The sequence below is a fragment of the Camellia sinensis genome, chromosome 8 (genome assembly GCF_055761805.1).
Source record: "Camellia sinensis isolate YWXY chromosome 8, ASM5576180v1, whole genome shotgun sequence".
Classification (NCBI taxonomy): Eukaryota; Viridiplantae; Streptophyta; class Magnoliopsida; order Ericales; family Theaceae; genus Camellia; species Camellia sinensis.
The window spans coordinates 18,905,976-18,932,074 of record NC_138968.1 but is presented as its reverse complement, the minus strand read 5'-3'; the positions used below and the strand labels follow the sequence as shown (position 1 = coordinate 18,932,074).

At 39.9% G+C, this 26,099-nt stretch overlaps 1 protein-coding gene and 1 pseudogene across 1 annotated transcript; one reads left to right on the top strand and one right to left on the bottom strand.

Moving 5' to 3' along the window:
• Window positions 1–645: 645 nt before the first annotated feature.
• LOC114259747 (uncharacterized) lies at window positions 646–2,211 on the top strand. Its single transcript, XM_082884982.1, has 3 exons — window positions 646–1,693; window positions 1,926–2,036; window positions 2,192–2,211. Exons 1-3 carry the CDS (start codon window positions 646–648, stop codon window positions 2,209–2,211), a joined length of 1,179 nt encoding a protein of 392 aa, XP_082741108.1.
• A 1,597-nt stretch (window positions 2,212–3,808) lies between these two features.
• On the bottom strand, window positions 3,809–24,469 carry LOC114303773 (ABC transporter C family member 10-like; annotated as a pseudogene).
• Window positions 24,470–26,099: the final 1,630 nt, after the last annotated feature.

Below are 26,099 nucleotides of genomic sequence, written 5' to 3'. Positions count from 1 at the left end.
TTTTTTTTAAATATAGCAAATGCCTTCACTTTTTTAAAAGACATTCCATAGCTTATGCGGCAAATATATAGTTGAGCAAAAATGATGATACAATATCACTCGTCAAAATATACATATATATATATATATATATATAATGTGATGAGTCTAATGACTATGACCAGTTCTAAAATTTTGTTATGGACAAGCATATGGATGCACCTAGATTTCACAACAATCAAGCATATGTGAAGCCATTCTATAAGCTGTAGCCATTACACTTGGACTTAACATTGCCAAACCTTTCTTCTCTTTATAGGGTTTGACCTTATTTGATTTATGACCTTATTTAACTTAACATTGCGATTTTTTTTTTTTTTTTTAAAGTGGGGATATGATTGTTATCAATGTTATTATGTGTCCTGATGTTTTGCTTTTGCTTTTGTTTTTGCTTTTGTTTTATGTGGTGTGCCTTGGCAATATATCCCTGAATTTTTGTTTGTCAAAAGATAGATATGAATCACATAGTCAAAAGTAGATATACATATTAGTGAAACTTCTTCAAGAATTTAGTTGTGTTCCTCCTTTAAGACCACATATAGAAAGTAACAAGATATTGGAATTGAAGGATAATGTCTTTGTGTACTTTGTAATAGGGATTTTGGGATGGATAGGAGTTGGATGCAACTTCATAATAGAAGGTTACATCAATACATTGATGGGGTAAAAGAATTTATCATGTTTGCTCGTGATCATATGAAATCAGGGACGAGTAAGATTTGGTGTCCGTGTAATAGATGCAACAACCGTATCCAAAAAACCATAGATGAAATTGAAATTCATTTGTTTGCATATGGGGTTGTCACAACTTACACTAGGTGGGTGTATCATGGGGACGATTTTGAGTTGAATGACAGTGATCCCTCCGAAAATGAAAATGACGAATATTTCAATGATGTGACAGAGAAATCAAATTCTCCCAATACTGAGGTGCGAGAAATTGTCCATGACATACATAGTGGACCATCCACATTTGCTTATACTGGGGAAGCATCTAGTAGTCGTAATCCTGACTTGTCTGGTGCTCATAGTAGTGAAGGAAATACATTTGCAAGATTAATGAGGGATGCAGAACAAGAATTGTATCTGAATTGCCAGCAATATTCCAAATTATCATTCATTGTTAAGTTGCTACATATAAAGGTGCTCAATAAATGGAGCAACAAATCACTCACGATGATGCTAGAACTGTTGAAGGATGCACTTCCCATCGGTGAAACACTCCCATGCTCATACAATGAAGTTAAACAAATACTTCGAGATTTGGGCCTTGATTATCAAAAAATACATGTATGCAAGAACGATTGTGTACTTTTTTGGAAGGAGTATGAAAATGAAGATAAATGTCCTACTTGCAAGGAGCCTAGATACAAATTTCATAAAGGTGAAAGTAAAGGTAAAAAGATCCCTCACAAGGTTTTGCGGTACTTTCCTTTAAAACCAAGGCTACAAAGGTTATTTATATCAAGGAAGACAACTACTGATATGAGGTGGCACAAAGATAAACGCGTAGAGGAGAAAAATGTAATGCGCCATCCGGCGGACTCTGAAGCATGGAAAGACTTTGACAAAAAGCATGAGTCATTCGCCAAAGATCCTCGAAATGTTAGGCTCGGATTAGCAAGTGACGGCTTCAATCCATTTGGGAATATGAGTACCTCATATAAAATAAAATTGTATATGTGTTTTTTTTGAAATTTTCTGTACGATTATGCACATTAATTTTATTTACATTAATTGAAATTCACATTATTTGAATTGTAAAAAAAAAAAATTATATATATATAATATATTCAAAAAAAAATTGTGTTATTTGATATTAGGTGATATGTCTAACACAAGTAAACCATGTTATAATGTCTAGGCTAAGTTTTCCTGTGTTGTAGGAAATGGCCAAGTGGTATGGAGTTGCTTTGGGATAGAGCACAGTGGGTGGGAGTTCGAATCCCTCATGCAGAGTGAGTTTGCGGAGTTATTTCATGGGCCAGTTTTCCAGAGTTAGTTCTCATGGTGGTGGCCTAACAGCCCCTTCTAGACGATCCTTTTGTGACCTGACGGTGATTAGCCTAATCCAATTTTGTATTAGTAGGATTAGACACTAACACTTAACCGTTATCTAAGTATGTTGTACTTGTATCTTTTCCTTATATAGGTAAAACCGGTATTATGTAAGTAATGTATATATATATATATATATATATGTTGTTATGATATCATTATGAATCGTAGATATAATATTGTGATAATAATTGATTCGGATAAAAAAAAAAGATAAAGAAGAAGTCCACTAATCATTTTCACCTTGTAGTGATGGCTAATGATGGAAATGGAACCGGATCATCGGTCAGTGGTGCTTACCAAATGGAGCAAATCATGGAAAGAGCAGTTACTAGTTTTCTGCGAGCCCTACAAACCGACGTTAACAACGGATTGCCTGAACGACGAGAAGAGCCAACTACTATAAAACCGTTCCAGAACTTGAAACCTACCATATTTACCGGCAGCACAGCAACCTCAATGAAGGTGTTGAGAATAAGTGGACTGGTAGATAAAGTAAAGACTACTAGCAGCGTGAACAATCCCGACATCAAAATCTCCTTCCAATTGCATGAAACTATTGTCCACAAAACCGATGGTTGGGATGATGGGTCGAATTATTTTTTCTTATTGAATTTCTCTGTGAATAGCAAGTAACAAGCTTGTGCTTGATCTTCCTCGGGAAATTTGGGTATATCTTCATGCTCAAGTGTTTTCTCCCTCCCCATTTTCATCAGTGGGTTCAGCCACCAAAAGGTCATTTTATTGAAAAACCTAGCTTTCGCAAATGGAATGATGGTGACAACAGATTCGGTTTTACTACTTCCATTGACCTCACTGTTCAAGGGGGTACATAGATTCTCATCAATTTCTTCATATTTGTAACTCTTGTGAGTGCATAGCAACAATAAACTTGCCCCTAAAAAGGGGACAGTACATCCAAAGCTACCTCAATTGACACTTCTTTGATAAAAATGGCGGTGACGAGGGATAAACAACAAGCAATTGCAGTAAACAAGAAGGCAAGAATTGACAAAACCCACAATGATGCTTTTGGGAAATGTTTTCCTCTAAGGCTAATCATTAAGCCCATTGGCAACCATGTTAGTCCTTGAAACAAAACTAGCAACCACCAATGGAGAGATAAAACAGACCGGGACAACCTTAATTTATCAACTAACATCCAAATACCCAAAATCAAGTATGCCAATCCCAAAACTCCATTGAAAATGACAGATATAATTTGCAAACGCATAGCGCCACGAAAGTGCTTTGATGGTTTCTTCAGAATGACATTGAATAAGAACACGACCACAAGCAATATATCAAAACAAATAATCATGGCGTGGTTGATACACGAAGAAGGCCGTGTCACAAACATGAAATCAATGGTGCAAGGCTAAAGAACATTAATGAACAAAATCTACAATGATTATAGATTTTTTACAATACATGCTTTAATAAATAATGTACAACCATTTCAAACATGTTAATAGATGCCCTTAGAATAGAGTTAACAAAATTAAACTTGCAATAATGTTGTCTTGACACTTATTCACAGTAACTTCTAATTAATTTTCATAATCAACCCATAAATTTATATATAATTACACATGCATAGTGTGTGCACCTCATCCTTCTTAAATTTATAGTTGTAAAAGTTCTTACTCTCAAGATATTTTAATAAAAGCACTCTCGATCATTATTGCCTTTCGAAAAATGGGCACGGGGCGATACATAGCATAGATTAGGTATTTCCAGTCTCTAATCTTCTCCATTTCTATGGGGTTGCAAAATCCCCATTATGAAACATAAGACATTACCATAAGCTTCAATGTGACTCTGTAGACTGATAATGAGACCAGTATTCCTTCACAAGTTGCCCAAACAGTGAATTTTCTTGCTTCATCAGCTTCAGTGGCTCGTCATACTCTACCGGTTTTTCTGGAAAAACTTAATCAAAGCACTTTGCTTCAGAATTTGCAGGAACCACTATTGGGTGAGGAAGAAAGAACAAAATTTAAGTAACTAACCATCGCTGATGGCTAGAACCATGGTGCTATCCATGATGGTTGGTATTCTATGGGCTACTGTGATCACAGTGCAATTAGCAAATTCGATCCTAATGGTTCTCTGCAAAATTAAGTCTATTGCGTTGTCGATTGAGACAGTCGGTTCATCGAGCACCAATATCTTGCTTCTCCTCAAGAGGGCATGGCCCAAACAAAACAATTGCCTTTGTCCCATGCTCCAATTTGACCCATCCTGCACAACTGAAATGAGAAAGGGGAATACAAATGAGGTCAGCATCCTACTTATTTGGCATATTAAAATATAAAAAAAAATTTAAATACTTATTTGGTGTATCCCTCACGTATCCGGCCATATCCTTATTGTATCCAAAATTTTAAAAAATAAAAATTAAAAAAAATTTAAAATCAGATATTTATTTGTCATATTCAATACGTATCCCACCGTATCAAACGCGTATCTGTATTCAATACGTATCTAATACTCATACGACACCTTTTTTGGAGTATTTGTGCTTCATAGTTTACTAGGAAATGTATAACCAACTCAGCATAGTGACATAATGCACTCAGACTAATAAAATCTGTAGTCATGACATAGGCAAAGCTGACCTGACCCTCCATGATCTGCTGGTGGGAAAAATTTTTTGGGATTGGTCCGCTTATTCACCCAAAAAAAAAAGAGATTGGTCCACCGAAGTGGGACCCATATAATTATTTATTTGGTGGTCGACCGTGGATAGAGTGGCCAAAGGTGGTGGGAGAGGGAGGAAGGAGTAAATCGGTCTTAAAAACAAAAGAAAACACCCTCTTTTTTTCTTTTTCTTTTTTGTTTCCAAAAAATTTAAAAACAAAAGCAGAAAATGAGAAACAGAAAACAAGGCAATAATTCCTGGTAAATGGAGAGTAAAAATCTTAGGCTTCTTACCCATCGAGTCCAAGCCCGCTTCTTTCTCCTGAACAACCTCTCCAAGCTGACATTTTCCAAGAACCTGTTAAAACAGTAAAAACAATCACATATTTAAGCAAATTGAAAAACTAATTTGAATAAACAAGAGGGATTGATGTATTACCTCCCATATTTCCTGATCAGTATACTGACCCAATGGATCCAAATTATATCTCACAGTCCCATTAAAAATAGTAGGATCCTGAGGTCTAATCCCAAACCGCGACCTCAAATCATGAAGTCCGAGGGTAGAAATATCAATCTCATCTATGACAATCTTGCCCCCTGCAGGCTCCACCAGACGAAACAAAGCGCTGATCAGTGCAGACTTCCCACTGCCAGTCCTTCCAACGATACCAATTTTGTGCCCTGCTTCAAATGTGCAAGTTATTCCACGAAGAATGATTGGCGCATCAAGCCTATACCTGATCTGTTTCAATATCAGATTTTCTCAGTTGGGACGTTAAGAATTTGTCGGATTTAATGTTAATGTACAAAAAAAAAATTACCTTCAAATCTTGAATCTCGACTTCACCAACTATTGGCCAGTTGGCCGAGAGGCGATTCGCTTCGATCACTTCAGGTGCTTCACTTGGAATGTGCATGTATTGGTTGAGTCTTTCTACAGAGATAATGAGGTTTGCTAGAGTACACTGGTTTTGAATGGAGAAAACAAGGGACATGTTTAATGAGAGACCATAGGACAATGCCATTCCAACAAATCCTGCAAATAAGATGAGGTAATGAGAAATTCCATATAAAAGGAATCATTAGTGGATTATAGTTCCATCACTTCCAGCTTATGAAAAGAGCAGCACTGTAAATTTTGAAAAATTATTTACATTTTTTTAGGAGGAAGTGAAATACGTTGTCAGACGTGTTTATTTAAGTTAACAATTTTCATTTAGGTTAATAGTTTGCAATTTTTTTGAAAAATAAAAGTATAAAACAGTACCCTAATGTGTTGTTTGGCAACATTTATGCCAAGAGAAGGTTTCCACTAGTAGGAGGTGGTGGCGGTGGCTGGAGGTGGTGGCTAAAGGTGATTTTCATTAAGAGAAGGTGATCAAAAGTGGTTGTTGCCTATGGGAAGTGGTTGGCAGAGGCTAGAGGCAGTTTCCAGCTGCAGGAGGTGGTGGTTGTCAAAGGGCCTCAATGGTGACGGTGGCTAGAGGTGCGGGTGGCCGGTGGGGGTGATGAGTGATGGGTGGTGGCCGGTGGCAATGAAAGCAAGACGAACAAATGAATTTTTTTTTTTCCTTCTGAACAAGTGAAACTAACTTCTTATTTTAAAACAAGAATTTAGTACATTTTGTGAAGTTTTGAAAACAAAAATAGATGCCAAACTAGTTTTTGTTTCCAATTTTCAATTTTTTTTTTAAATGTTAAAAAGAAAACCATAAATATAAATGTAACCAAACATACCCTAAATAACTTTTTGTTTTCAAATGAACTCTAATTTGCTTGGTGTAACAACCCATATTCATGTTGTAGTCATGTTCATGTTCGTTTACATAGCTTTGTCTTGTTAAGTTTGCATTCATGAATCTTGTCTTGCTTTGTGTTTATGTGTTATGTCTAAGTGTTGCTTGCATGCTTTGTCCCTTTCCTGCTATGTTAAGCCTGGGTCATGCCAAGCCTAGGTTATGTTAAGCCTAGATCATTCCAAGCCGAGGTCATCTTCAGTCTAGAAGTATCTTGGAACCCCTTTGTTTGACCTCCACCTTCGCCCTAACATATTGGCCGAGATGTCATTATCTAGGCCGAGGTGTGAATCACCAAGGCCGAGATGTGTATTATCTAGGCCGAGATGTTACCTTTGCACCTGAGTGATCTTGTCCTGGAGTGGTATGACCTAGATCGAGGTGTGGCACATCTAGGCCAAGTTGTGGCACAGCTTAGTCAAGTGTTGTCCTTCCTAGCCGAGGTCATTGTCACCTTAGTTGCCGCAGTCTTGTTGTTAGCCGATGTCATCATTTGCCGGAGTGCCTTACCGAGTAGCTTGTTAGATACACTCTGTCAGAGTCTTGTCTTGTCAACCTATCACCTTTTTGAGGAAAACCAACCAGCCGTTGCCACGTGTCCGAGCTGAGTGTTAAGTCAGCCGATAGAGTGAGAAAAACCTATCATTTCTATATCTTTGTTTTGAAGAAGAGAGAAAGAAGCTCTAGAGGAGGGAGAGGAGTTCTTGAGGGAGAGTGGATTTCTAAGCTTGATTCCTAGAGATCGAACCGTTAGATCCGTGTTCTAAGGTTAGATTCTTGATCTGCTCTTATCGTTCTTTATGTTTATGTTATTGCATTACGTGATTGAATATGATTTGTAAGCCATGCATTGCTTTGAAGTTCGGTTTTCGAAAGAGAAAATAGCATTCATGTATTCTTCAAGAAAAGTCATGTTTTGATCCGAAGGCTCATGCCTAGATCCATATTTTTGTGTTTGTTTCCACATGATTTTCAAGTATGGGTACCCAGGTCCATGTTTTCGAACTCATAGCATGAAATCCCAGATTTTTGTAATAAAGAAGTTATGATTTTGGCATCCATGTTCTTCATGATCTTCATGTTCATGTTCTTCCTGTTCTTCACGGGTGGAAACCCAGATCTCCAGACCTCACTTCCCGAGGTGTAGTCGCCGAGATCACTCTCACCTAGACCTCACATTTAGGCCAAGCATCGTATCTCACATTGGCCTACCTTGCATGATCACTTACACCTTTAGTTTGTCTTAAGCGCACCTCGGCATGCAGGCATGCCGAAGCCTAGGTAGCCAAACCTCGGCCAGGAGGTGTGGGACCTCGGCAAAGACCTGGTTGGTACCCAGCATGTCTTCCTGACATGTAAAACAGTGTTTTGACTTTCAGCATGTTTTTCCGAGATCATTTGCATGCATGTAAGACTTGTTTTTAGAAGTCTATTTAGTAGACTTTGCCATGTGTTTGTAGGACTTGGACCTTTGCCTTGATCCCGACATCCCAAGAACTATGTGAGTGGTATTTTTAATAAAGCTATGTTATACGTTTTGATAAAGGCTTTGCTTTGTTTTGAAAGTATTTGATAAGCGTGAATGATCTCCCTATTTTATGTATCAAGTATAAGCTTTGTTTTGGATGACATTCTTGGAACCGTCCTTTCGTGTTAGGGGACGTTAAGCCTAAGTAATGCCGTCCTTTCGTGTTAGGGGACGTTAAGCCTAAGTAACACCGTCCTTTCGTGTTAGGGGACGTTAAGCCTAGGTAACATAGTCCGTACGTGCCAGGGGACTTTAAGCATTTGTGGCACTAGTCCGTATGTGCCAGGAGACTTTAAGCATTTGTGGCACAAGTCCTTCTGTGCTAGGGGACTTTAAGCTTAAGTAGCATAGTCCTTCCGTGCTAGGGGACTTTAAGCCTAGGTAGCACTGTCCTTTCGTGCTAGGGGACGTTAAGCCTAAGTAGCACCCTTGTTAAGATATCGGCCACCGACGGGCTATGAACGGGTGTGCTCGATGCCGAGGTTATGTTTTGTTTTGCCGGAATGTCATCACCCCATGTTTTAAGTTTGACGTATGATAAGTAAGTAAGCAAGTTTTGAAAGACCAAGGTTCGATTGATGTTTTATTTCAAGCCAAGCTAAGCTATGTTATGTATGGTTTTGACAAGATATACTATGTATTGTTTTGAAAAGATCTCGGGTATCATTCATTTAACCCCTTTATTACTTGTACCATTCACTGAGTATCCAAGCTCACCTTCCCTATGTATATATGTAGGTAACAAGCAAGAAGTCGGCTACGCCGAGATGTATGTGTGTGTTTTGCATGTATGTTATGTCGGCAGTGAGGATATTGGCAAACTGGAAGATTATGTTTCATGATTTGTGGCTCAAGTGTTTTTGTTTATGTCGGCAATCGTGAAGTTTATGTATTTTGAACATGTCGGCTCAAGAAGCCTTTTATCAAGATGTAATATGTATTTTTGTATCTCATTTTATTGTATTCAAGTTTTAAAGCTATGTAAAGATGTATGTCGTTCCATTGACTTATGCACTGCTCTTATGGACCACTTGTATTTTAAATTACTGCTTCCGCACTTGTGAGCCCCATACATTTATACTCTGATTGTGTGTGAATTTTGAAAGTTGGCCTTCGGTAATCTCGGATTACTGGCCATCACGACACCAAACTACTAGGGGCGATTTGGGGTCGTGACACTTGGGATATAGCAATAATAACTATATATAAAACAAAAATAAAAATAAAAAATTAGAAAAGTACCACCCACCAGAGCTGAAAGTTCCAAGAGGAAGCAAAACCATGCAGAGTGTTGATGAGGAGAGAACAACTGCACTAAGTACTCCAAGTCGTTCGATCAACCACTCATTTGCTGCAAAACAGTGGAAAAATGGGCTGGCATTTATATCAATGAGGTCAAGATTCTTTACGAAGAATCGTTCCTCCTCCCCAAAAGCTCTTATCGTCATCAATCCTGCTATGGATTCAGCAAGATGGTTTGCCACAAAAGACTTTGTTGTGCCATTGATTTGCATCAATTCTTTCGCGGCGCTAAAGTAGTATCTCTGTTGTCAATAATCAATGCCAGTTTACCATTTTAATCATATTTAATGCAAACCATCTGATTTATATAAAATAAAAATAAAAAAAAGTTATATGCAACATTAATTTTATTTTTTTCCATGGATCCAATAGGATTCCCCAGAACCCTGTACTCACAAAATAGTTGACACTTACATAGTTCCAATTTGATACATACTTACTTCAAGCAAATATAATGTCAAATATAATGTTAACATATGAATTGGTGAAAAATATCACTATGACAAGCTATGCTTTTACATTTTTACCTTTTCTACAAACACATATACAAGGACTTCCCCACCTCAATTACTTACCTAATTTGATTTCACCTATTTCCAAACAATTCTGAAATCTCTGTTTTTTGCTAAATTTCACTTCATATCTAATTGTCATATATCTCCTAACTCCTAGGGGTTGCTCGGATCTAAAAAAACACAAATACGGACACGTGACAGACATTGATATACCAATATGGAAGTTTTCGAAAAATGCAAGACATGACACTTAGGAGACACGTGCAAAATATATAATTTTATATATTTATTATATGTCAAAGATAAATAACTATTATAGGTCAAATATATGAATATTTAAGTCAAATATAATAAATTTAAAAATGAAAAACAGTTATAAATTTACACTGTTATTGTTTAATCTTTAGATTCCAATTCAAATTTATTATGTGTTTCATGTATATCTAAGTGTTCGGAAGTGTCTAACGAGTGTCGTGTCGGAATCCAATATTGTGTCAAACACGACACGTTACCTTCTTAGAAGTGTCCGTACTTTTTAGGCTCGGAAAATCAATCACCCAAGTTCACAGTCTTAGGTGTTGGCTTCTAGGAAGTCTGAGGTTCGATTTCCTGTCTCGTTTTCTTGGTTCATAGTCTTAGGGGCTGACTTCTAAATCTCGAGTTTACACACCCAGCGTCGTTCGTCCAAAGGATCCTGCCTAGGCCGAGTTCTCAATCATCAAAAAAGAAAAAAGAAAAAAAAAAGGTATTATATCTCCCAAGATTACCTGCAACAGAATTGCCAAATAAATCATTGGTATGGAGATGAACAGGACTTGCCAGGTAACAACAGCCAAGACAGCAAGATTAGCATAGGTATTTATGGTAGACGAAAAACTGTAGACAAAGCTAAAAGGAACATCAGGATCAACAATACTCAAATCGGCTGAAACCTACATAAAAAATGAAAAAATAACATAAGAAAACAAAGAAGAGAAAAGGGGGTTAGTTTCATGAATATCAATGCCAAAAAAAAAAAACACAATCATAAAAAGTTTAACATTTTGAGATGCTTACCCGACTCAGTATCCTTCCCAAAGACGTAGAGTCGTAAAATGACATGGGCACACGAAAAGGGGAGTTTAGTAGCTGTGAAAACAAAGATTTTGACGATTGCATACCAAGAGCAACTACGGAGAGAGATCTAAAATACAAAATTAGTGTCGAAGTAAATCCAATCACCAAGTAAACTACAATCAATCGCAATGTGGTGACATTAGGATTTTCAACATTAGCGGCCATCCAAGAGTTTTGTAGTATTGAACCAATCACGAATGCAAGGTGGCAGATAGAGGCCGTGGAGAAAAGCAAGTAGCCTTTGTTCTGATTTAAGTATTGCATGTAAGGCTTAAGACCGATGCCTCCTACTTCTCTCTCTTCTTGTTTAATCAACTGGTCCCCTTCAGATCTCTCCTCAGTATGAGTTTTTCTGATCTCTTTGGTAGACGTTTCACGCTTTTGAGAAGAAGATACCTCTTCAAGCCTTTCAGCGCCACCAGTTTCTTTGTGTGCATTGACAAGGTCTTGAAATTCTCGACTTGAAGCCAGTAACTAATGGTAAGGAGCTGCTTGTAGAATTTCTCCATCCGACATCAACTGTCAACCAAAAAAATTGAAATTATTACCAACTGATTGCTTAATAGTGATGAAACTTAGCAATGTTATAAATAGTTAGTTCCCTTTGGACACAACCTCTAGTAGAAAATAGAATATTCACTTGGCTATACACACTAAATGAATTTTGTTCCCTCAAAAAATTTACTTGTGACAGATCCAAAAACGTTATACGGAAGTATGACTTCATTTTTCAGCAATCAAAACCTACTTCCTAAACTTTCACAATTAGAAAAAAGTGTGAAGGTTTTGAGATACTTCAATTTTTTTGTACCTAAAACCTTCATATTTCCATATAAGCCTTCATACTTACTAGACTTTCCTAATAAGAAAAAGTAACTTTTCTAGCATTTTCCAAACACGTTAACTTTTTTAGCAGCAACTTTATCACAAAAAAGATTATTTATTTTTTTTGTTAAAAAAACACTACTAAAAAAGCATTGGGCAAACCAGCCATTAAAAGCATTCATCAAAGTTATATGGAAGTATGAAGGTTTTGAGGTACTTCAAGAACAGGAAAGTCTTGCGGTCCTAGGATTCATTAAAGACGTAGACAAGTATAAGTTTGGAACTGTAATTAAGTAATCCGTTAAAAATGAGTTAGTCACCATTTCATAGAAATGATCAGTAAGCAAATTGGCTTAAGTTTAAGGCTATGTCATCGTGGTTGGATGGTCGAATTGCAGCAAGAATAAGAAGAAAAAGAAGAAAGAAAAAAAAACTAATTTTACGAAGAACATTGTAAAAGACAGCACCCAAAGCAGTTAAACTGACCAAAACAAAATCAAATGTAGGAAGAAAATCCACTTGGTGGGTGACAAGTAAGACCGTCTTCCTGCCACAATGAAATGAATTCTCTCCATAAGCTTGTTGCGGCCAACAAGAATAAATTGCACTACACTAAAAAAAAATAATTACATTACATTAAATAGGCTCGAACAAGTGTGCGCATCAACAGCACTGAATGGGTCATCCAACAGATATATATCAGTATCCTGATATAGTGCACGAGCAAGTTGGATCCGCTGCTTCTGACCACCGCTGAGGTTAACCCCTCTTTCGCCTATTTCAGTGAGGTCACCATAGGGTAGCAAGTCAAGGTCCTTCACCAAGGAACAATTCTCTAATGTTTCCTGGTATCTCTCATCATTCAATCCCGACCTAAATAAAATATTCTCTCTTATTGTTCCGGTCTGGATCCATACCGATTGAGAAATATATGCAATAGTCCCGTATACATGAATTTGTAAAATAGAGCAAATGGATCCAAATTGGTCATCGACAACAAAATTTCCCCCAATCTAATGAAAGGGGGAGCAAGTTACACTACAAAAAATTGACACATAATGAGGAAACAATTAGCGAAAGAATAGAACTCCACACCTTGCTCAGTTTTATTTTTCTAATGGCCTCTTTTAGTGAAAGAACAGTGCAGGATTAGTATAAAAATAGTACAGTGGTTGTGAAGTTGAGGTGTACTTAATAGCTATGAATGAATGAGAGGAAGTGAGCAGCAAGAATTTATAGTTCCCTAGATATTTGGAACCTCTCCCAGGATTATAGCCAGAAGAGTCGATTTGCCTGAACCGACCTCTCCACATATAGCCACCTTTTCACCATCTCGAACCTCTAAATTAATATTTCTAAGCGTGGGCTTTAACGGACTCTCTTCCCACAAAAAACTAGCAGAATTGATGAAAATGCTGTGGCTCTTCATTCCCATGTTGCGTTTTTGCCTGATATTTGTGTTCTCTAGCTCAGGCGCCTCAAGAAATTTCACAATCCTAGCGAATGCAACTTTCGCTTGAATAACAACCCCAATTACATCAGGAATACATCTAACCGGCTCTTGAACAAGTCGTAAAGTCGCTACAAATGTGAAAACATTACTAGCATACAAAGGCACTCTGAGAAAATATGTAACGCCCTCAAAATAATAACATTAATCCCATCAAACAAGACATGCGTTGACGTATAAACAAACCACCTTCTATTATTTATTAGCGTCTCGTTACATAAGTATTACATGTTAACATCATAACAAAATGCCCTACGGGCTTACAGCTTTCCAAGTTAACACTTGGTTACAACAAAGAGTACTAACTCGATACACATTAAGCCCTTGGCTTGAAGTTACATGTAATACATCAAAAGTAAAACAACTACACTATGTCCGCCTCTAGCCTTCCAAGCAATGTCCTTGGAGGTGGCATGCTTCCTGTACCTGAAAATGATATTCCCATATAGGGTGAGCCACAGCCCAGTAGAAATACACTAAACCAACCATGAACAATGACTAAAACATTAGCAATTGATAGTTGGTCAACATTGATACAATCACATAAATAACTTATTTATGTCAACGACTTACAAGTCCCAATTACTTTTCATTTTCCCTTTTTCAACAGATAAGCATGCTAGCTCTATCACCATTTCCACAGATATGTATAAAAACTATATCTCACATTCAGATAAGCATAAAAGCTGTATCCACATTCTACAACAGATATGTATATCAACAATATCCACAGATAAGCATACAAGCTGTATCCACACTTCACAAAGATAAGCATATGAGCTCTATCTTCACTTCTCTAGACAAGCATATGAGCTCTGTCTACGGAGTTCATCCCCTATCTCCTCCCAATACCTATCCGGTTTAGAGGTACATCCCCTATCTTCCCCTAAACCGCGGAGTACATCCCCTATCTCCTCCTCTACACATAACGTATACAAACACAAAGGTTCTATATACAATCACACAATACATATAATTAATGTATTCTATCAACCGTCAAGTTCCATGACACATTTCATTGATTAGTTTCAGTTTATTTAATCATCAAGCATTGTCTACAACAATCACGACTATCCTCCACCGATAGCCCAAAGCAGTTATTTCTAAACAGAAAATAAATGCACAAATGGATATTCAATCAACATTTCATTTCCTCATTTCTCACCAATTAATTATTCCAATTAATTATACAATGTAATTAGGCCATTTTCCATAATTACCATTTCAACCCTTAGGTTCCATTTTCATCAATGATTCAACAATCATTCTATTTTTCTATGCTAAACATGCTTCTAGGTTTATTATGAATAAAACCCCAACTTTTGTAAAATTACACAAAAGCCCCAAACTTTCACAAATTTACCAAACCAAGCCCAACATCTCAAAATACCAAAATTTAAAGACAAAACCCATAGAGAGGAGTAGGTTATCCCTACCTCGAACCCGGAGCCTCAAAGGAGATGAAGATCAAAACCAAAATGCTCCAAACCTCGAAATTTTCTGATCAAAAGGAAGCTCTCGACGATCAACACAACTTTTGTGAAGACAAAAGGTGAGTAAACGATCCTTACTAGATCAAATCTAAGAGAGAAGGGCCGATTTAGAGTGAGAAGCTCTGAAAATGGCTTTTTGGAAAAGTAAGAGAGAGAAGAGAAAGCAAAAAGTGATTTGAAAAGGCACAAATTCGGGACTTTAACCCAGTCTCCCGCTCGAGCGTAAAACACCCCGCTCGAGCGGCCACTCACAGACTTACGCTCGAGCGGCCAACCTCCCGCTCGAGCGCAGAATGCACTCGCTCAGCACTTTTGCAGAACCAGACCTCCGCTCGAGCTCCCAACCCTACGCTCGAGCGTACAACGCTGCACAGGAAAATACTGAAAGGGTGTAATCTCCGCTCGAGCGCCAACATCTCCGCTCGAGCGTACAGTCCAAAAATCTGGGCAACTAGTTTTGGTTTCTAAACTCAACCAACCTGAAACAAACCCACCCAACACATCCCATAACTCAAATATGAAGTAAAGAGGATGCAAACAAGATAATAGTCAACTACCAACATCTACAGACACAAGTCTGGATCACTATACAACAAGGGTAAACCCGAGATCGCTATAACCTCCCCCCCTTAAAGAATTTCGTCCCCGAAATTAAGCACCAGTTTTCAAAACAAGTTTTCCTCCATTTTGAACAATGTTACAATTTAACATTCAACAATTCGACCCATTACCGGTCATCCCATCCCTTTAACAAGAGACATATCACAATATGTAAACAACATATGTATTATTAACATGCATCAACATTATGCACTAACCTTCCAATTTCAACAATATGTTCAATAGATATAATGTTACATTCAACTTCCATATGAGGCAAGTTCCAAAACATACTACCAATAATCAAAACATTCTCAATGTTTCACAACTTAAGACATATATAAAAGCTCTTAAGTTCAACAAAATGTAAAATTCAAATACAAGATTACACATCAATAAACAAGTCCGGATATTTCTCACGGACTTCCAACTCACGTTCCCAAGTGGCTTCCTCCACTCCATGATGTTTCCACAAGACTTTCACCAAAGGAATGGTCTTGCCACGCAGGATCTGATCCCGCCTATCCAAGACCCGAACCGGTCTCTCCTCATACGAGGCATCCTCACCTACCTCTAAATCGCTCCAATCCAGCACATGTGATGGATCTGGCTCATACTTCCGAAGCATACTCACATGAAACACGTCATGCACCCCGGACAGCTGCGGCGGTAAGGCTAACCGATAAGCAACCTCGCCAATCCTCTCAAGGATCTCAAAAGGACCAATAAACCGAGGGGATAATTTCCCACTCTTTCCAAATCTCATCAGGCCTCGCCTAGGTGATATTTTCAGAAAGACATGATCACCTACCTCAAACGCCAAAGGCCTCCTCCTACGGTCGGCATAACTCTTTTGTCGACTCTGGGCTGTAACAAGCCTCCTACGGATAAGCTCAACTTTCTCCGTCGTCTCCCTAACCAACTCCGGACCCCACAAAGGTGCATCACCCACCTCGGCCCAACAAACTGGAGACCTACACGGTCGGCCATACAAGGCCTCAAACGGTGCCATACCGATGCTAGACTGAAAACTGTTGTTGTAGGCAAACTCTACCAATGGCAAGTGCCTCTCCCACGTCCCACTGAAATCAAGGACACAACCCCGAAGCATATCCTCGAGGATCTGAATAGTACGCTCGGACTGCCCGTCAGTCTGAGGATGATAAGCCGTACTAAAGGTCAACTTAGTGCCCAAGGCACTCTGCAAACTCTGCCACAACCTAGCAGTAAAACGAGGGTCTCTATCTGAGACAATCGTCACTGGGACCCCGTGCAATCTCACTACGTCCCGAACATACAAATCGGCAAGATGATCCACCGAATCTCTCACGCGCATAGGAATAAAGTGCGCCGACTTAGTCAACCGGTCTACAACCACCCAAATAGCATCACTACCCCGTTGAGTCCTCGGAAGACCTACAACGAAGTCCATAGTGATATGCTCCCACTTCCACTCGGCAATAGGCAAGGGTTGCAACAAACCCGCTGGCCTCTGATGCTCGGCCTTCACTTGCTGGCAAGTAAGGCACTTCGATACGAAAACAGCCACATCTCTCTTCATACCCCGCCACCAAAACTGGCGACCCAAATCCTGATACATCTTATTACCTCCCGGATGCACCGCAAGGCGCGAATGGTGAAACTCTCGGAGTACTTCCTCTCGGCAAGACTCCGGTACAAACAAACGGTCTTGGTATCTCACACTCAGGTCGGGATACACCGTCAAACCCTTCTCAACTTTCCCACTGGAGATCTTCTCTCGGAGGGATTCTACCTCAAGGTCACCTCTCTGTGCCTCTAACACTCTAATCACAAGTGTAGGCTGCGCAACAACAGAAAACAAGGCCGCAGCCTCGACAGATTCGCCCAGTAGCAAATCAAACTCGCCAAGTGCTTCCAACATCTCCCATTCCCGGATGGCTATACAAGCTACATCACTAATGGTTTTCCTACTAAGGGCATCGGCCACAACATTGGCCTTTCCCGGATGATAATGTAACTCAAAATCATAATCCTCGATGAACTCCATCCATCTCCTCTGCCTCAAATTCAAGTCTCTCTGTGTAAACAGATACTTCAAACTCTTGTGATCCGAGAATACCTCGAACCTCTCACCATAAAGGTAGTGCCTCCAGATTTTCAAGGCAAAGATCACAGCTGCTAATTCTAGGTCGTGTGTGGGGTAATTCTTCTCGTGTATTTTCAACTGACGTGAGCCATAAGCTACCACTTTCCCCTCTTGCATCAACACACAACCCAAACCCTCTCGTGAGGCATCACAATAAACCGCATAACCCAACCCTCTCTCCGGAATAATCAACACCGGAGCGGTGGTCAATCTAACTTTCAACTCTTGGAACGACTTTTCACAAGTCTCACTCCACTCAAACTTGACTCCCTTCCGAGTCAGTCTAGTCAACGGTGACGCTATCCTGGAGAAATCTTTCACAAACCGACGGTAATACCCAGCTAATCCCAGAAAACTGCGGATCTCAAACACACTCTTAGGCTGTGCCCAATCTTGCACTGCCTCAACCTTGGATGTATCCACAGACACCCCTTCCCCGGATACCACGTGGCCTAAGAATTTGACTTCCCTCAGCCAGAACTCACACTTCCCAAACTTGGCATACAGCCTATGGGCTCTAAGTAACTCAAGCACCACTCTCAAGTGTGCCTCATGCTCCTCCTCAGAAGGCGAATAGATAAGGATGTCGTCCACGAAGACAACCACAAATCGGTCTAAGAACTCCCGGAAAATCCGGTTCATCAAGTCCATAAAGACTGCCGGTGCATTGGTAAGCCCGAATGGCATCACCAGAAACTCGTAATGGCCATACCGCGTACGGAATGCCGTTTTCGGAATATCCTCCTCCCTGACCCTCAACTGGTGGTAACCCGATCTCAAGTCTATCTTAGAGAAACAACGGGAACCCTTCAACTGGTCAAACAAATCATCTATACGGGGCATAGGGTACTTATTCTTAACCGTAGCCCGATTCAACTTCCGGTAGTCTATACACAATCTCAAGGCACCATCTTTCTTTTTAACAAAGAGGGCCGGTGCTCCCCACGGTGACACACTAGGGCGAACAAAGCCCTTATCTAGCAATTCCTGGAGCTGAACTTTCAACTCAACCAACTCTGCTGGAGCAAAACGGTAAGGTGCCATAGAAATCGGCGCCGTACCCGGCACTAAATCAATAGAGAATTCTATCTCCCGGTGAGGTGGCAAACTAACAAGTTCTTCGGGAAAGACATCCGAATACTCACAAACCACCCTCGGCAACACAATCTGTGTCTCAACACACTCGCTACTCTCAAAACTAGCAAGTAAACCACTAAGCTCACTTCGCCCTCGCGAATCATACCCCGGTGGCAAAACACTACCAACCCGGTCTCCCAAGAAATGGAACCACTCCCCGCTCAAGGTACACAATGTAACCCTCTGGCGGTAGCAATCAATAACAGCCCGGTATGACGATAACCAGTCCATACCCAAAATAACATCAAAACCCTTCATGGGCATGACAACAAACGGAAAAGGAAGCCTATAGTCGGCGACCTCTATATCACAACCTCTAACACCCTGTTTCAGAATCAACTCACCACCCAAAGGCGATACCACACAAATAGGAGATGCTAACTGTGCTAACTCCAATTCCAAAACAGATGCAAATGCAGCAGATACAAAAGAATGAGATGCACCCGTGTCTATCAACACATTAGCAACCGAGTTGCAAAACAGAAAAGTACCTCTCACTACTGATGGAGCTGGTACTAAATCCTGCGCGGTAACAGCATACACGCGCCCCGTAGGCCCCTGGTCTACCTGCTCACCTCTCGGAGCAAAAGACTGCTGCACAGACTGGGATGACGAAGCTCCCGGATTGGCCCTCGAGGCCTGCACAGACAGAGCTGGCTGAAAACCCTGCGTCTGCCTAGAACCAGACGCTCCCGAAGTGGCACTCAACTGTGGGCAAAACCTCTTCATGTGCCCAGGTTGTCCACACTGATAACAAGTCAAGAGCTGCCCCCTGCCCAAACTCTGACTCTGCGGTCTAGCTGAAAAAGAAGCAGCTTTCTGACCCCCACCCTTCTGCGGGCAAACTGAAACCTTGTGACCCAACTGGCCACACTTGTAACAAGTGAATTCCCCCTGACCACCTCTCCTGGAGCCTGCACTCGGCACTGGGAAGGTCGATCTAGCAACACCACCCTGCGACTGCTGAGGGTTAGAACCCCTCTGCCTCCTGCCATCACTCTGACTATCCTGGCTCCTCTTGGAGCCTCTCTGCCCCTCATCCTCCTCCTGCATCATAAGCTCCATATGAGCTGCAGCATCCACTAGGTGTCTATACTCTCGAATATAAGACCCACCAATTCTCAACTTGAGGCCCCGCCCCAACTTCCGCTCAAACTCATAGCAACGGCGTTCCTCAGACGCCACCAGTTCCGGTGCAAACCTGGACAGACTGGTAAAAGTAGCCTCAAACTCGGCCACTGACAAGCCCTGCTGATTAAGCCGGCTAAACTGATCCCTCAGCTTCTCTCTAGCTACTGCAGACAAAAACCTCTCCTGAAAAGCATTCACAAATGCCTCCCAAGTCCCACCAACACGAGCCTTCTCGTATTTCCACCATTGACCCGCATCTCCCTTCAGCTGGAAGGATGCCAAGGTCACTTTCAATGCTCCGTCCTCGATGCCAAGCATCTCAAACGTCTTCGTTGTCTGTTCGAGCCATTCATCTGCCTTAAGCGGCTCTTTAGGATCCCCGATAAACTCGTCCGGATTACACCGAAAGAACTCCCTCTTCAAGAAGGAAGGCCCTATCTCAGCTGCCTGATTCTCAGCCCTAAGAATACCCAAAGCTCCTGCTAACTCTCTGGCCAAGGCACCCATAGCCTGCTGACCTACTGGCTCGGCCACAGTGGCCTGTCCAACTCCCTCCTGCACTGCCGGAACCTCCTCCGGTAACGGTACTTCCTGCCTCGCAGGTCTACCACGCCTAGCACCCCTTCCTCGTCCTGACATCCTAATAAAGGTAACACAGAACGTTAACACATTCACAAATGTGCCGAAACTAGACACTCACGTCCTAATGCATGGACAACTGTAATTCACTCCACATAAGCACATAAACACATAAGCACTTACGAATTTCATTTCCGGATAATGATAGTCCCGAGACGTTACTAGAGTTCCGGTTAGAAACAGCATTGATCAAGTGCTTTTCCAACAAGACTCACAGAAACTCAAGGATCCAATCAACATCCTAGAAATTAAATCCCATACCCACATAGTCACATAAGCATGTTATCAATTAAGCACAAAGCATATGATACTACATCAAAGTCTCTATCAAGCGAGACAAACCCATTGTGATCCTAATCACTTCCCACGTACCCAAAGTATTCGAACCCGGTACGCTCTGATACCAAGTTGTAACGCCCTCAAAATAATAACATTAATCCCATCAAACAAGACATGCGTTGACGTATAAACAAACCACCTTCTATTATTTATTAGCGTCTCGTTACATAAGTATTACATGATAACATCATAACAAAATGCCCTACGGGCTTACAGCTTTCCAAGTTAACACTTGGTTACAACAAAGAGTACTAACTCGATACACATTAAGCCCTTGGCTTGAAGTTACATGTAATACATCAAAAGTAAAACAACTACACTATGTCCGCCTCTAGCCTTCCAAGCAATGTCCTTGGAGGTGGCATGCTTCCTGTACCTGAAAATGATATTCCCATATAGGGTGAGCCACAGCCCAGTAGAAATACACTAAACCAACCATGAACAATGACTAAAACATTAGCAATTGATAGTTGGTCAACACTGATACAATCACATAAATAACTTATTTATGTCAACGACTTACAAGTCCCAATTACTTTTCATTTTCCCTTTTTCAACAGATAAGCATGCTAGCTCTATCACCATTTCCACAGATATGTATAAAAACTATATCTCACATTCAGATAAGCATAAAAGCTGTATCCACATTCTACAACAGATATGTATATCAACAATATCCACAGATAAGCATACAAGCTGTATCCACACTTCACAAAGATAAGCATATGAGCTCTATCTTCACTTCTCTAGACAAGCATATGAGCTCTGTCTACGGAGTTCATCCCCTATCTCCTCCCAATACCTATCCGGTTTAGAGGTACATCCCCTATCTTCCCCTAAACCGCGGAGTACATCCCCTATCTCCTCCTCTACACATAACGTATACAAACACAAAGGTTCTATATACAATCACACAATACATATAATTAATGTATTCTATCAACCGTCAAGTTCCATGACACATTTCATTGATTAGTTTCAGTTTATTTAATCATCAAGCATTGTCTACAACAATCACGACTATCCTCCACCGATAGCCCAAAGCAGTTATTTCTAAACAGAAAATAAATGCACAAATGGATATTCAATCAACATTTCATTTCCTCATTTCTCACCAATTAATTATTCCAATTAATTATACAATGTAATTAGGCCATTTTCCATAATTACCATTTCAACCCTTAGGTTCCATTTTCATCAATGATTCAACAATCATTCTATTTTTCTATGCTAAACATGCTTCTAGGTTTATTATGAATAAAACCCCAACTTTTGTAAAATTACACAAAAGCCCCAAACTTTCACAAATTTACCAAACCAAGCCCAACATCTCAAAATACCAAAATTTAAAGACAAAACCCATAGAGAGGAGTAGGTTATCCCTACCTCGAACCCGGAGCCTCAAAGGAGATGAAGATCAAAACCAAAATGCTCCAAACCTCGAAATTTTCTGATCAAAAGGAAGCTCTCGACGATCAACACAACTTTTGTGAAGACAAAAGGTGAGTAAACGATCCTTACTAGATCAAATCTAAGAGAGAAGGGCCGATTTAGAGTGAGAAGCTCTGAAAATGGCTTTTTGGAAAAGTAAGAGAGAGAAGAGAAAGCAAAAAGTGATTTGAAAAGGCACAAATTCGGGACTTTAACCCAGTCTCCCGCTCGAGCGTAAAACACCCCGCTCGAGCGGCCACTCACAGACTTACGCTCGAGCGGCCAACCTCCCGCTCGAGCGCAGAATGCACTCGCTCAGCACTTTTGCAGAACCAGACCTCCGCTCGAGCTCCCAACCCTACGCTCGAGCGTACAACGCTGCACAGGAAAATACTGAAAGGGTGTAATCTCCGCTCGAGCGCCAACATCTCCGCTCGAGCGTACAGTCCAAAAATCTGGGCAACTAGTTTTGGTTTCTAAACTCAACCAACCTGAAACAAACCCACCCAACACATCCCATAACTCAAATATGAAGTAAAGAGGATGCAAACAAGATAATAGTCAACTACCAACATCTACAGACACAAGTCTGGATCACTATACAACAAGGGTAAACCCGAGATCGCTATAAAATAACATGCCCCAAAAGTGGCAGCTGAGACCAACACCGGGGATACCCAGAAGAGAAAGCCATTGTATGCTTTATGCATTTGAACTGCCGATAACCATTTATATTCCACTTTCCTCAAGTTTTTGATGACATTCTTGAAATGACTTTCCCACGCATAGAGTTTCAACACTTTCATGTTCACGAGCACCTCTAAAGTAGCCTTGAGCCGATCATCTTGGGCCACCATGAGCTTAGACTGGAACTTATGCTGCAATTTTGCAAGCGGGGCATTGCAAAGCACAGTAAGAATTATCACCACCAAGGATGCAATTGTCGCAAGCCCGACTGCGCGGAATAGGATTATTAAGGCAAGACAGAGCTGGAGGCTCGTTGTCCAAGTTTGATGAAACCAAAAAGGAAAATCTCCAATCCGATAAGCATCTGTGGAAACATAGTTCTTTATCTCACCGGCCGAGTGCATCATTTTCGAAGCAATGGATAGTCTTAATTGCTTCTTATAAATGGCTGCTGTTAGCAAAGACCTCACTTTTAGACCAATAAGTCTGCTTCAGAAATACCATTGCCTTTGTGCTAAGGACTCAATGCACTTAGAAAAGAAAAGTAAGATGGCCAACACATACCCCTCATTTTTGAAACTTTCTCTGCCCTCGGCAACCTCAATGAAGGTGTTGAGAATAAGTGGACCGGTAGATAGAGTAACAACTGTTAGCAGTGCGAACAATCCCGACATAAATATCTCCTTCCAATGGCATGAAACTATTGTCCACAAAACCGATGGTTGGGATGATAGGTTGAGTTGTTTTTGCTCATTGAATTTCTCTGTGAATATCAAGTAACAAGCTTGTACTTGATCTTCCTCGCGCAATTTGGATATATCTTCATCCTCAAGTGTTTTCTCCCTCCCCCTTTTCATCAATGGGTTCAGCCACCAAAAGGTTATTTTATTGAAAAACCTAGCTTTCGCAAATGGAGTGATGGTGACAACAGACTCGGTTTTACTACTTCCATTGACCTCACTGTTCAAGGGGGTACATAGATTCTCATCAATTTCTTCATATTTGTCACTCTTGTGAGTGCATAGCAACAATAAACTTGCCCCTAAAAAGGGGACAGTACATCCAAAGCTACCTCAATTGACACTTCTTTGATAAAAATGGCGGTGACGAGGAATAAACAACAAGCAATTGCAGTAAACAAGAAGGCAAGAATTGACAAAACCCACAATGATGCTTTTGGGAAATGTTTTCCTCTAAGGCTAATCATTAAGCCCATTGGCAACCATGTTAGTCCTTGAAACAAAACTAACAACCAAAAATGCAAAGGTGAAACAGACTGGGACAACCTTAATTTATCGACTAACATCCAAATACCCAAAATCAAGTATACCAATCCCAAAACCCCATTGAAAATGGCAGATATCATTTGCAAACGCGTAACACCATGAAAGTGCTTTGATGGTTTCTTCCAAATGACATTGAATAAGAACACGACCACGAGCAATATATCAAAACAAATAATCATGGCATGGTTGATACACGAAGAAGGCCGTGTCACAAACATGAAATCAATGGTGCAAGGCTCTGCCTTACCGGAAGGTCAATCGGATTCCCCACAAAACATAGTCCATAAGCCCTCCATTTCTTAGTGTCAAACCCTCTTTGCCCAGCAAGAACTCTGCATTGCATACAAAAATCGGTTTAAAAGCTGCAGTTTTAAATATATTTGACCCTTAGAGGGTTTAAAACAGAGTAAAATGTGTTGTTACTAGTAATTGTAAGAAAAAAGTTTAGGAACACAGAAACTGATCACAGAATTGTTGAATATTGGCTCAGATTCTCCGTGTGATTGGAAGCCCTAGTTGTCAACAATAGTGGCTGCAAACTGAAGAAAAAGAAGCGAGCTGCGGATTTTGGAAATGAGTTTTCAACCAAGCTAGATTTTTGTAGTTTGGCCATCGTCAAGCTTGTTGGCAGTGGCCAAACTTGACTTTGGCTCTCCCGATTTGTGTATAAATAGAAGTGCATATGATGGGTTTAGGAAGTAGCAGCAAAGACGTAGAAGTCTGAGAGAGTTGTGTGTGTGTGACTGTGAGTTAAGTTGAGAGTGTTGTCTTCGCCTCCACTGTTGTATTTGTTGTTTGTTCTTTCTAAAATTAGTAAATCTGTCCGTGGACATAGGCTAATTGTTGAACCACATAAAATTTGTTTAGTTTTTGTTTATGAGTCCTGATCATAACAAGAATCGAACACAACACTCTCAGATGATAATTAGAGGGTTTAAACAGAGTAAAGAGCAAAGAAACTAGGAATATAGAAGTTGATCATAGTATCAGCACAATCCTTTCACATAAGTGATTGGTTTATAGAGATGAAGAACTCAAACCTCCTTGCTTGTAATGAGAAAGAAGAACCAGAAAAGCTCAACCCTATAAAAACTTTTTGCTTCTCCTCCCCCACAAATTCTACAACTGTTTTGCAGATTCAAGAACAGAAACATATATAGTAAACCACAATAGTATTGCAGAGTTTACTATATATAGTGGAGGATGGTTTACTAAATATGAATTGGAGATTACTATATATGCGTTTGTGAATTCACAAACTTTTAATCCACAAAAAAGGGAAGATAAGATATGAGTTTGTAGGTTTGGTATTATATATCTATCTATATATATATCAACACTACAAATTCCGACTTATGAATCAAAATTTACTCCCAAAAAAAAAAATTAAAAAAAATCAGCGTTCAAATTCATTTTACTCATAAACCTTGTACTTCATCAATATAATTTCTACCACACAAACACATTCGGAAATCAACTAGGCCATCAGGACTTTCTTAACGCCTTAGTCATAAGGAAAGGTCATGATTCAATTTTTCTCAATGGGGAGTTGAATTATAAGGCAAGTACTTAGTGATAGAGAGGTTAACTCTCATTAAGTACAAACACAAACACATTCAAAATAAATTATGAATTAATAAGGTGAGTTCATAACATTTTATCTATATTATTAATAAAAGGAACACCTTAGTTGGTAAACTATCCTCCACTTTAGTGCCAAGTGTATGCCAAGTGTATCCTCTACTTTAACGTCAAGTATTCATTTTGTCATTTAAAAAAAATCATTATTAGACAAATAATAGGCGTAAGACTCGAATTATGGACAAAAAACCATTATTAGACAAATAATGGATATGAGACTCGAACTATGAACAAATAATATAATGAAAAAAA